At 45.2% G+C, this 12,547-nt stretch overlaps 2 protein-coding genes across 2 annotated transcripts; both read right to left on the reverse strand.

The window, feature by feature from the left end:
- Nucleotides 1-313: 313 nt before the first annotated feature.
- LOC115365894 (uncharacterized) lies at nt 314-6,511 on the reverse strand. Its single transcript, XM_030061105.1, has one exon. It carries the CDS (start codon nt 6,457-6,459, stop codon nt 433-435), a length of 6,027 nt encoding a protein of 2,008 aa, XP_029916965.1. The 5' UTR covers nt 6,460-6,511; the 3' UTR covers nt 314-432.
- A 673-nt stretch (nt 6,512-7,184) lies between these two features.
- On the reverse strand, nt 7,185-8,590 carry LOC115364741 (uncharacterized; the record flags this gene model as incomplete). Its single annotated transcript, XM_030059306.1, has 3 exons — nt 7,185-7,192; nt 7,314-8,235; nt 8,492-8,590. Coding segments are annotated over 3 exons (1,029 nt in total), but the record flags the coding sequence as incomplete, so codon positions are not given.
- Between the last annotated feature and the right edge of the window lie 3,957 nt (nt 8,591-12,547).

The following is a 12,547-nucleotide window of genomic DNA, read 5'->3' on the forward strand; positions in this document are numbered from 1 at the left end:
CTGTGACACGATTACATGATATACGTCCCTACACATGATTCTCCACAACTAAACCTTCTCTAATTCCCCCTGAAACACATGATTTGCTTAATCTAAGATCTAACCATGATCATCTATTCCACATCATAAATACATAATCTAAAATCAATAATAAATACACGATATAAATACTATAAATAATGTCAATAAATAACAATCTATACAATTACAGTGGGACAGGCTCTAAAAAGACAACATTCATAGTGGTAGCCAATGTACACACCATGAACAACACAACACACTACAAGTCAGTTTCCTCTGAACCAACACAAACGCGACAACACTAACATTTGCACCGGGACACTGCAATGTAGCTCCGTTTGACTCATCAAACAAAGAATTTACACCGGTAGTGTGAATTCATTGTTTGCCTCCTTTGCCAAACAAACCAACCTAACCCTCATCAAAATCCACGTCTGACTCGAAGAGGCCCTCTACCTCCTCGAAGTCAACAACTAACCCCTGATCATCGTTTACACTAAAACTACATACAACACCTTCATGATCACTAAAATACGTGGGCATCACTGCACACTCCACATTATATTGTGTTGTTTTAACATAAACGTGATCAATTAGTGTCCCCTTCTCTGTAGTTTCTTGTGTTACATGCTGACTAAAACCTTTTTCTCCCATAAATTTGCAAATTGATGATGTTTTTAAAATGTTCTCATTGAAATCCCCCATTACTACAATTGTGTTACTGATTGGATGTAACCAATCAAGTAACTTCCCCAGATTTTGTTTGAATAAAGAATTAGGATAACACGGTGGACGATAAATTACTGCCAACAATATGTTGAATTTGTTGCACAGGCACACCAAACACTCCAGATTCAAATCGGGCACCTGCAGAATATCACAGTCCAAATTATCTACACTATACAAACCAACTCCACCATGTTCTAGGTTCTTTAGCTCTAACAATTTAGGGTTACTGCTGCTGTAACACAAGCCTCGAGGACGGTTGTGGAAAGTGTAACCTTCAATTTGGACACCGTCTAATGAGGACTGTGCAGTGAGCCACGTTTCTGTCACAGCAATACAGGTAAGCTGTAAATGCTGCGTGCAAGACACCAAATCTACCAGGTGGCGACTTAAATTTTGAACGTTCATTAAATACACAGAGAAACTGTGTGCATTTAATGAAGGCTCTGGCTGCTCAATCAAAAATGGAGGCATGCTATCCAAGGCCTCCTTTATGGCGTTCTTGCAATAAATTGCCTTCTCTGTAAAATCCTCGATGATCAGTCCAGACAAGGCCCTAACGCGACTAAGCGCTACATAAGCCTGCCCCGGTGCAAACACCCTCTTCAAAGACACTACCGCCTCGTCCACAGTGAGTCCTTGCACTTTGTGAACAGTGCAAGCCCACGCTAACCTTAGAGGAAACTGACGACGCAAACCGCCGCGTTTAGTGGCTCTATCCTCCTCTGGATCAATGGCAGTAGACTGCAGGCATTCTACTGCTGCATGTGCACGGTTTTTCCTCCTATCTGAACCAATTTTCTCATCATCAAATCTAACATACACAGTGAGAGGAAACGTGGAATCCTCTCCAAAAACTATCTGAGTAACCGTGCCACATGCTCCATTGACCAGGCCGTCCGCAACATCCACGTTCTTACACAACATCACTCGCGCGTTCCTCGCTATACACAAAGTCTCCGGTAGAGACGTGTCCGCCGCAACGCCGTGATGCCCGGGCATCCGTTCCAAATTCCCTGTTGTCCTGTTAGTCACAAAATCCTGCGCCTCAATGGTGACATAATCAGGACAACAGTCAAACAGATAATTTAGGTTGTGCTCACTTACTTGCCTATTCGTCGCAAAGATATGCAAGGCTGAGCTCACCTCGCCGGTCTCGCGCATCTTCAACATTTCAACGTCGCTATCTAACATTGGGGTGGCCCTGGAACGCACTCTTAACCTATTAAGCATCTCTGCAAAAACACTATCCTTCTGTCTAACTATCTTTTTCAGCTCCACGATGCTGAAATTACACCACAGGTCCACACCAACAGGACTACTATACAGAGGCTTCCCTTTAACGGGAGGCAACTGATAGAAGTCCCCGACAGCTATCACGCTAACATTACCAAACGGGGAAAAGTCGCCTGTCTGTTTAATCTGTCTTAACCTACCGTGGACATAAGCCAACAGGTTGTGATTAACCATACTGATTTCATCTATAATTAAAATTTGGAGGTGACTTAATTTTGCTCGCAAAGAGTTTAGTTTATCTTCACCCAGAGGGGTGTAAGGTAAACTAGCCTGTTTGCCAATACTCAATGTGTGATGAATTGTTGCTGCATTCAAATTGTATGCAGCTATTCCTGTAGGAGCAGTTAACAAAACACAGATATCATCTGGTTGATCACAAAGTGTTGACAGCAGCCGCGCTGCTTCATACTGAATAGCCCTAATTAAATGACTTTTCCCCGTCCCAGCACCACCTGTCACAAATACACGCAGAGGCTCTGGGTTTTTACCCATCACCTTCTGCAGACACCACTGTCTCACCCTATAAAAAACAGCAAGCTGTGTCTCATTCAGAGACCTAACAAGCGCCAAACCCTCACTTCTAGATAAAATGGACCTGTTTCTCTCTAACTGCGCTACCTGTCTGCCACCAACAATCAAATCTGGCACATTCACTAACGATTCAACTAGCTGTTCCTCAGCTAACTCACCTTCCCGCTGCTGCCTCATCTCCTCTAAACCCTCTAGGCGTTCCGCTTCCTGTTCAGGACAAAGCTCACCCCAAACATCCTCATCTACGCCGTTGTTTTGCGCAGCTATCTCCTGAGCTAACTCCAGGTGAGGACAATTGACCTCAAACCTGGCCCTATTCTCATCGACAACATCACTAACCGAATGCACAGAGCCGTCGCTAAACAACACCTCACCATCGTTATAGAACTGCTCAAACAGCTCAAAGCCTTCAGGTTTGAGGTCTGAGTCAGTTCTATAAGGAAGAAACAACTGCAACAGGCTCTGAAAATGTGCCTCCTCCTCTCTATCCAAATTAAAACGCATGTATCGCACCACTGCAAACTGAGTGCGTGTTCTCCTAAGAATGAATCCTAAGTCATTCTTCAGTTCAATTCTGTCTTTAGACATCTCATTTTTGCTGAGAACACGATACTCAGATGCAAAGGTAGCCATACACATGTTATCAAACACTACGCTGTCAGGCCTATTCCTATACCTATCTACTATACTAATCATAAACATATCCTCCTCCCGAAGATCACGGGAGGCGGCCATCTGCCTCAACACACTGAGGGGCAAACTCATTCTAACTATCCTACTGCCTGTCGGCACAAACACAACCTTTCTGGAACACTCCCTAAGGTGCATGTTCGTTAGCCTATACACCGACTCCTGCGCACAAACATCCCTATTGTGTAAATATACACTGCCCAGCTTCCGCAGGGCTTCTTTGGCAGAGAGATTCCCTTGTTTTTTTGCTTCTTTTTGGGCATTAGTCAATAAGAGGCCAATTTCTCTCTCTGCTTTCGTAATATACGATATTATGTATATCACTACTGCGTAGGCGTCGGTGACAAAGCTAATGTCCATGTTAGCATTCCAGCACTTCAACAACTTCTTGCTATATTGATTAACCCAAACCTCGTTCACCCCTCTCCTATAGACTACCTTGTGCTTCTTCTCTAAACGCCTATAAGCCATTTCAAAGATCTCCTGATTAATGCGCAAACTACGAAATAACTCCTCTACACTAGCAGGAGGCACATCGCATTCCACAGCCTTCTTGACATCCTCAAGAATTTTGTGCGCAAACTCCTTAGGCATTTTATCCCTATCCTCAAAACACTTACAGGCTGGCTTGTTTTCTGAATTAGATTCAGCCTCACCTGTCTCCTTCTTCTTCTTATCACACTTGCACTCCCGCATTCTACAAATGAATGTGCGCGCAGAAACAGGTTTTGGAAAATTGAAACGACATGTCGTTTTGTGTTTTCTGCATGACTTTGAATGTCGTTTGGAATGTGTTTGAACAGATGACACTGTGTCCAATAGTGTGTCATCATCTGAGGGTAGCTCACATGTAACGTAACGGTCGATAAATTCTACTACCTCCTCATCTGTGTTTTTATCAATTTGGGGAGCACCCTCGATCCAAAATAAACAGTGTACATGTGGTGAGCCCCTTTGTTGAAATTCTACCCTATAAAAGTAATCGATTATTTTGCCGATTGGTTGACAGGGAGACATGAGAACCTCTTTCAGAAAACAATGCCACCTGTAGTCAAACATTCGCGCCGCGGTTACAGGATTACGTCGCAACAACGCGCACCTATCAGCCCACTCCAAATCCTCTACCGTCTGCGATCTGCCTTCCTGTTTCAGGATGCTGGTCAGAAGATTCTGCCAGCGCATATCCGCAGACGAAAACGAGCAAAACCACGTAGGAATACCTAACTGACGCACACAAGCCATCACGTCCTTCTGGACAGACTGCCAGAAGGCCGGAGTTCCTCTGATGGGTTTAAGAAACCTAAACCCATCATCACACGCCAACAACTGCTTCAAGGCGTCCGCATCTGCCAACATTTCCTCGCTAACCCGTTGAGGCCTCTGACCTCCTTTATCCTTCCGCAACGCAACAGAAACACTGGACACAACCTTGTCCAACTCCGACACGTACTGCGCAAAAAATATATATTCTACATTACGCGCAAAACGACCGTCGGCATGCATAATCCTATTATTAAGATAACGCGCCAACGTCAAGTCGTGCCACCGACCATCATGGAATGTCTTACCGCCCGTGGGAAACAACACTGGAAAACACTTTGCCTCGTTCGTGTGGTCAGAAAGCATTCTTACCGGACTATTCCCTTCTGCAGGCGCAATGTTCAAAATATCCTTAAAATACTGATCTAAAGCTTCCTGACCAATATCAACAGGCATAAGACAAGTGTCCTGAAACATGCAGTGCTGTTGTCTGTCATGTAACAGTTCATCCTGTCCTATGTCTGCTGATTCCACTAGATCACAAATTTCACTCTGAACCGTAACCTGACCTAACCTAACCTCAGCCTCATCCTCACTGCCTGACTCGGCCTCTTCCCTCTCCCTATCTTCCTCCCTAACAAACTCGTTTACCCAATCCTCATTAAACTCAATGTCTCTGTAATGAATATTTGTCCTCTTTAAATACTCTAGCGCCTGTCTTACATGCAACGTATCCACAAACTGGTACTCGTAATACCCTTTATATGTGAGTTTCCGCTTCAGCTTAACCTGAAGCAGAGACCCTTCCATATTGGAACGAGGCAACACATTCGCAGTCTGAACAATGTTGGCTGGAACACATGTCACCGGTCCATGTACTCCATTCTGCCCGCCTTTAGGCAGTGCCAACATTTTCATGAATGGAATGTGTAACGCAATAAGATGCTGTTCTAAACTATTCAAAGATCCCAGTTCAGCAGGAATGGGATCAAGCTCCAAGTTATTAACCCAGCATTCAGCTGGCATCTCACCTGAACTAAGTTTACGATCACAAGTGTAACAAATCCACAACTGACCGCGCGATGAAACCAACAAACACGGCGCAACACACTCCCCACTACACCTATGCAAATAATGCCCGCCTATACACCTATCTGCAATAGCTGCTGTTTCTGAACTTCGCCTATAAGCTTCCCTATCACAACTGACCACCTGATATCTAAAAAACAACCTATGACACACACAGCACACAAAATCAGGTCCATCTCTGACCTTTTCTAAAAATTGCTCCATTACAAAATCAAAATCTTTGGACCTCTCTACTCTCTGCCTTCTGCCTAACCTCACACTGGAAATTACTCTCTGCTTATGCTCTATACTATCATGATACTTCCTCTTAATACTTTCTATAACTTTCTCCCTGTGCTGAATGCTGTCCCTATATTTGGCCAAACCCGTGGCCTTAACTCTCTCCCTGTATTCTTTGCTATCCCTATATTTGACCAAAACACTGCCCTTAACTCTCTCCCTGTGCTCACTGCTGTCCCTGTATTTGCCCACACTCTTGGCTTTAACTCTCTCCCTATGCTCAATGCTTTCTCTGTATTTCCTAATGCTCATCTGTCTAACCCTTTCTCTGTGGGGCAAATTCTTACAATACTTTTCTACACTGCACAACTTAGTCTTCTCCCTAAACAACACATTTTCCTTATACATCTTCCTAATAGTTAACTGCCGTTTCTCTCTAAGCGACAAATTAAACTTTTCTTGCGTCCTTTGCTTCCTCTTCAGATACTTGGACAGAGACTTTCTACCTGACACTAACTCCCTAGCAGCCTCCACGTCCTTGACACTATCCTGAACACCTACAACAGAACCTACTACATCACACCTAACCGCTGTGTTGTCACTATCTACAACCACAACATCCATCATTCTAGATCTTACATTGTAACCTGTAACTTCACTAACTTTGCAGAAACTGTAACAACAGTGCAGTCCAGGCTTACACACACAAACAACATTCTCAAAATGCCGTCCCATTACATTTTCTATGTAAATACACTCTGCAGACAAAGGCTGACTGCTGCAGCTATACCTCAACCAACGCCCATCATGGAAAGTATACACACTAACGCCTAACCAATCGGCTGTTGCCTGAATTTCCACCTCTGTGGCCCAACTGCCGACACGCCTCATCCTGGACTGCTCAATGTACTCTAACACAGAGGAGTACTCAGTCCTCAAGAGACTCTGATATCTAGCCGTGTTCCTTTCTAACTCTTTACACACAGCTAACCTAATCCTACGATGGTGCTTCTGAGAACCACTCACAGCCTGAGAGATGGCTCTGAAGAAGCAGTTCCCATCGGCCACAATCCTCTCTTTGCTACAAGGAACACCCAACAACCCCTCCTCTGTGGCTACCGCACTAACAACCTTCACGCAATCGACGTTCAACTTTGTGCATAAAGCACGACAAACATCTACGCCGAGGGGATGGAAGACCAGCTCTTCGCTTCTCACCTCGCTAACAAATTCGACGTCCAAATTGACCTCTCGGACATCGAAACTCTTGGATTTCTTCGACATACAAGTGCCGGAAGAAATAACACGCTTTCTGCCATCGATCACCGTTGGTTCTGCCGCTGAACCGCTGCTCACCTCGCTGGAGAAAGTCAACACAGAAATGCCAGACAGTGCCGGACTTGCGGCAATGCTGACACCACACTCAGGCACACAACTGCCTGCAGACACCTCACTTTTTCTCCCAGCCTCAGTGAGCACACTAGACTCTGGTGCTGGAGCAGCGCTCATCGCAGTGATGAGACTCTCCACAGACACACCAGACCGCGCTGGACTTGCACCCGTGCTGACCGTCACACCACACAGCTCAAAGAGCTTCTCCCTCGAACGGAGACTGTCGGCCAAACGACAGATGTAGTGGTGCAGGTCGTCAAGACAGGCAAAATGCAGAACCACGCTTGTACCGTTGTGGTGCAACAAGCCAGTGCTACTGCGTGAGTGACTGTCGACCACAGCGAACCGTCCACCCTCACGCACGATGGCAGTGGTGTTTCCGCACATTGTCAAAAGACATGTGGTGTATTGACTGAAGATTCTCTCCAGTCCATTACGCAAGCTGATGAATACACCGAAATCGATGTATTCACCTTCGGTCACGCCTACTTCGCCTAACACTGTGTCACCAAAACCGAACCTAAACAACTGTCCGTCTAATTCCAGCTGTTGTGGCAAATCTGGCACAGACAGCAGATTAGACACATGGCTGAAGATGTTGAGGTCACGCAAACTCGTGTACAACTCATCACCTTCAACCAACGCGCGATCCAGATCCAGCCTGTCCCACGAGAACGCGCTCCTCACCGTGTGTTTGGCTAAGCTGACCAAAGCTATAGCCATACACTGCACACCACCATACACAAATCGGGCATTTCCCTGATGAAACGACCCGCGCACAACTTTAGCTAGCCTAATCCTGCTGCTATCTATGTTAGACCCTGTTGCCACAGCATTAGCGCTAGACTCTGACTTAACATCACTAACACAAACAGAAGGAACAAAAACAGCCTTAGCTTTGAAGATCTTCTGTTGCTCCTCTGGGACAGCAGGGCACGATGCGGCGACCTCCTCCTGACCGACGACCACTCCCGGCACCGCGCTGGCAGACTCCTGGACTGTCGCCTCCACCTGTACAAAAATCAAAAACATATTTTTATTAAATATAGACTGTTTAGACTTTCTTTATTGTCATTGCACAAAAAAAACAAAAAAAAAACACAGCAGTGAGATTTTGGCAACGAAATGTCGTTGCTTGGCTTCCGGATTACAGCAGAGATGGAATTGTGGGACCGTTTAAAAATTAAATATTAAACAATCTATATAACTAGTGCGATATGGTCTATATAACTAGTGCCAAAAAAGAAGAGCTAAATAAATGCAGCACCTCCGGGACAGCTGGGCACGCTGCGGCGACCTCCTCCCGGACGACGACCACCCCTGGCACCACGCTGGACGACTCCTGGGCTGTCGTCTCCACCTGACACACACACACACACACACACACACACACACACACACACACACACACACACACACACACAAAAAAAAACAAAACATGGTTTTACTAAAGAAAACAGGAGAACCATTTCCCTGTTACCTGTCATAATAATAATTCACATAATATATATATATAAACAAAGACAAACCTGCTGCACCGCTGGTCTGGGCCCGGAGGCAGGCACGGTGACACGGGCAGGTGAAGGTGTTGCCAGCACCTAAAAAAGATAGGGGAAGACAAAAGACTCATTTCAATAATGCACTCATTCATTCGGGTTCTACACGTGTTATCAAAATACGACAAAAACAATCCACATGGCTCACATACTAAACATGATACCAACCTGCCGCTTTCCTCCTCTACGCCTTGTGGCAACACCTTTCGGCGAACGCCTCACACGGGAAGTCTAAAAGAAGGAAAACAAACCTTGTTAAATGCAGTCTTAAATTCAATTTTGTCCAGGACATACACACATACAATGGGTTTTGCAAGCACAGAAAAAAAAAACAACAACAAAAGATCTGTATGTATAATATAAAGGAAAAAAATGTAAAAACAGTTGGTGGATGAGGAATGCGGATGCCGAGGAGAGCCAGATGTACTGGAGCAGCCTGGGACCTGAGCCACACAACCACCAGCAGCATGATGACCTGGCTCAAAAAGACACAGCACGCACTCAGAAAAACTCACAACCATTCACACACACACTCACACAGAGACAAGGGAAAACATTAGAGGCAAACCCATTTAACATTTTATAACTTAACAGAAACACCTTAAAGTCAAAACTAATATGAATTACTTCATACTATATAAATGTAGTTATCAGGCACTTTACCTGGCCAGCTGGCAGAAGGGAAGTGACGCTGCAGTCCGAGGATGGCGAAACCCTCTCCATGGCCTCCAGGATGTCGCCGCTGAACCAGACGGGGTTGGACGGGAGGACAGACTCTTGCACCGGAGATGCTCGAATCTTAAAAACCACAACAAAAAAAAATTTGTCACCATTAAAAACACACACACACACACACACACACACACACACACACACACACACACACACACACAAAATAAAGGCGTAAAACCAGAAAAGATGCACAAATGTACAGCCAGAAAATGACTCAAACACATTACCTTGCCCTCCTGTCCGACGACGGTCCACTCCAGTGGGTTGCGGTGACGAGCCGCGGGGCTGTGTCCCGTCACGACCAGCACGGGGGAGACCCTGGCACGAGGCGATGTCCGGGGGGGCACCGAGGGAGGAGGAGGAGGAGGAGGAGGAGTCAGCTGGCGGACCGCGGCGTCCCACAGGGCCTGGACGAGGATCGGCGTTCCGTCGCTGTCGCTGAGGTGCACCTGGAAAACAGTGAAACACAGAACACATTGCGCTCAACTTGTGTATCGAAAATGACAACCTTCAACTCCTCCATGTGTCATGTCACAACAACAAAGTATGCTGTACTTACACCGTCACGGCTCCACAGCTCCAAACGATCCACGGGGAGGTGCTCTGCCACAGACACGTATGGGAGACCTGCCGCAAAAGTGAGAAATATTATACATTCTGGTAATAAATACACTCATGTAAAACATATGAGGTTAGGTTCACGATACGTCACTTATAATCAAACTGATGACCAAAACTAAGACGTACCCATGCGTGCTGCGACACGGCGGAACTCCTGGCGGAACAGCTCCTGCAGGCCAGGCTCGATGTTCAGGCGTGGAGGGAAATCCAGCACGAACACCTACACACACACACACACACAAAAAAAAAATCACGTTTAGAATCACATTTAGGTTTCTAAAAAAGCACATGTGAAAACACACGCTTACTGTGACAGCACAGGACAAAACAAATACTGCCAACTGCAAATTAAACACACCTTCGCCCAGCGGTTGCAAACTGTAGCCAGGAGAGCACCGAAGTCCAGCGACGCCTCTCCGATGTTCCTGCTGGCTGTCAGGTTGTTGCTCGGGGCGAGCACACACACCACGTCCGGGGTCCAGGGGAGAGCGGCGTGGGACACCTCCGTCCTCAGCTCTGCTGCATGCGCACCTGGAACAGAGAGAAAAGAAAAACACAGAGGTACCTCCGGCATCGCGACGATCCCATCCACCAGGGCCCGCAGGTGGGAGTCTCCCACGACGAACACCATCTGCAATGACAGAGACACGGCTTTAGAACATAGACACCGACTTCTTACAACCAGCACTGTGTTTCTGAAAAAGAAAAACTAATACCTTCTGGTCCGGCTGCAGGGCAGGAGTGACCAACTTGAAGCTGCGCTGGGTCAGCTCCGAAGTCGGCCATCTCCGCACGCGATGGCGGTACCCTGTACCGCGCCCTGTGTGGTTGACAACAAAGTTAAGTATGATGACACAAAATTTGTATTTCCTCAAATAACATTCAAACTGCGTCAGTTAAACATTAAAAAAATAAACGAACTGTTTGATACGTACGAGCGACGAACTCGGGGACAGGCGGCTGGGGGGTCCATGGCTGCGGCTGCGCCATCCTCCGCTTCTGGGCCTGGGCCCGCCGGTGGGACTTGGCACGGGGCATCTAGGAATGAAAAACAAACAAACAAAAAAAATAAATAAATAAAATTTCCTCCAAAGTTCAAAGAAACTTTAAAAATCCAAGTGAATCTGTGCCAATCATACTCACAAACAATGCTTTCCCAGACAAGGTCAGCCTTCAAATACACAAACGTTTCAACTTACCTTGGCAGAGTGTGTGTGTGTGTGTGTGTGTGTGTGTGTCTGTCTGTCTGTGTGTGTCTGTGTGTCAAAGAAGTAAAACTATGTGTGTTGATTAACAATTAGTTATGTGTTTGTTTTTAAATTGAATCAATATGTCTGTGTAAACTTGTCCTGGATCAAGGGATCGCAGATGTAGCTCGCAGGTCACTCGCAGGTCAATCGCAGGTCGCTCGCAGGTCTCTCGCTCTCAACAACACCAGATCTCACAGCCAATCGATATCAATATCTGTAAATTAAATGAAAGTTTGATTTAAACATTACTTGTCTTAAAGAAAAAAAAACATTTAATTGAACAGAAAGTTACTGAAAGGATCCTGAATACACTTAGCTGAAGCAATTTTTTAGGTTTTAATTTTAAATAAGGTCTTTCTCTCTATAAAATGCTTAAGACACATCTTAGAGAGACACATGTTAAGAAAACCTTTTCCTCTCAAAATCATAATAAACCAGCAAACTGGCATCCTAATTACATTATTTGCTTCCTCATTACACAGAAAGTGGCTGACACAACATCTCACAGCTTAGCCATACCGGTGGACACAGACACACCCAACTAAATACATCAAACTATGGTTCATGCATACAGCAAAGGACACACACGCCCGCATGAAAAAAAATAAATAAATAAATAAATAAATATTACAGTCATCAATATTGAATCAAATAATTTCCCTTTGTCACACAAGGAAGACCTTCTCTTACAATCATATTGGACCAACCACTGACACAGCTTTGCCTATGACACAACTATTTGCTCTTTGAATGCACACAAAAGCCACACACACTCTACTGAACTGCATATATCAAAACACTTCCATGCAAATAAAACCTGATATAAACCTACACAAAAAAAATAACTTTCCTTTTTCACACAGCAAAAAAGTCTTCCTCTCAAAATGTTATTACACCACACACTAGCCCAGCTATGACACTCTACACCTGCTCTTTGAATGCACACAAGCCACACACACTCAGCTCAACAACATATATCACAAACTCAGTTCCATGCAAATAAAACCTTATATCAAACTACAAAAAAAGAAACACACACACTAGCAAAGCTATGACTGCTGTACATACAAAGAGCAGATATAGCTCTGTCACAAAGCCACACACACTCAGCTCAAGTACATATCACTAACTCAGTTCCATGCAAATAAAACCTGATTTAAAACT

Source organism: Myripristis murdjan, chromosome 9 (assembly GCF_902150065.1).
Source record: "Myripristis murdjan chromosome 9, fMyrMur1.1, whole genome shotgun sequence".
In the NCBI taxonomy this organism is placed as follows: domain Eukaryota; kingdom Metazoa; phylum Chordata; class Actinopteri; order Holocentriformes; family Holocentridae; genus Myripristis; species Myripristis murdjan.

What these genes read in the sequence shown, in the direction of transcription:
- LOC115365894 (XM_030061105.1), bottom strand. Translation starts at nt 6,459, where the DNA reads ATGATGGATGTTGTGGTTGTAGATAGTGACAACACAGCGGTTAGGTGT.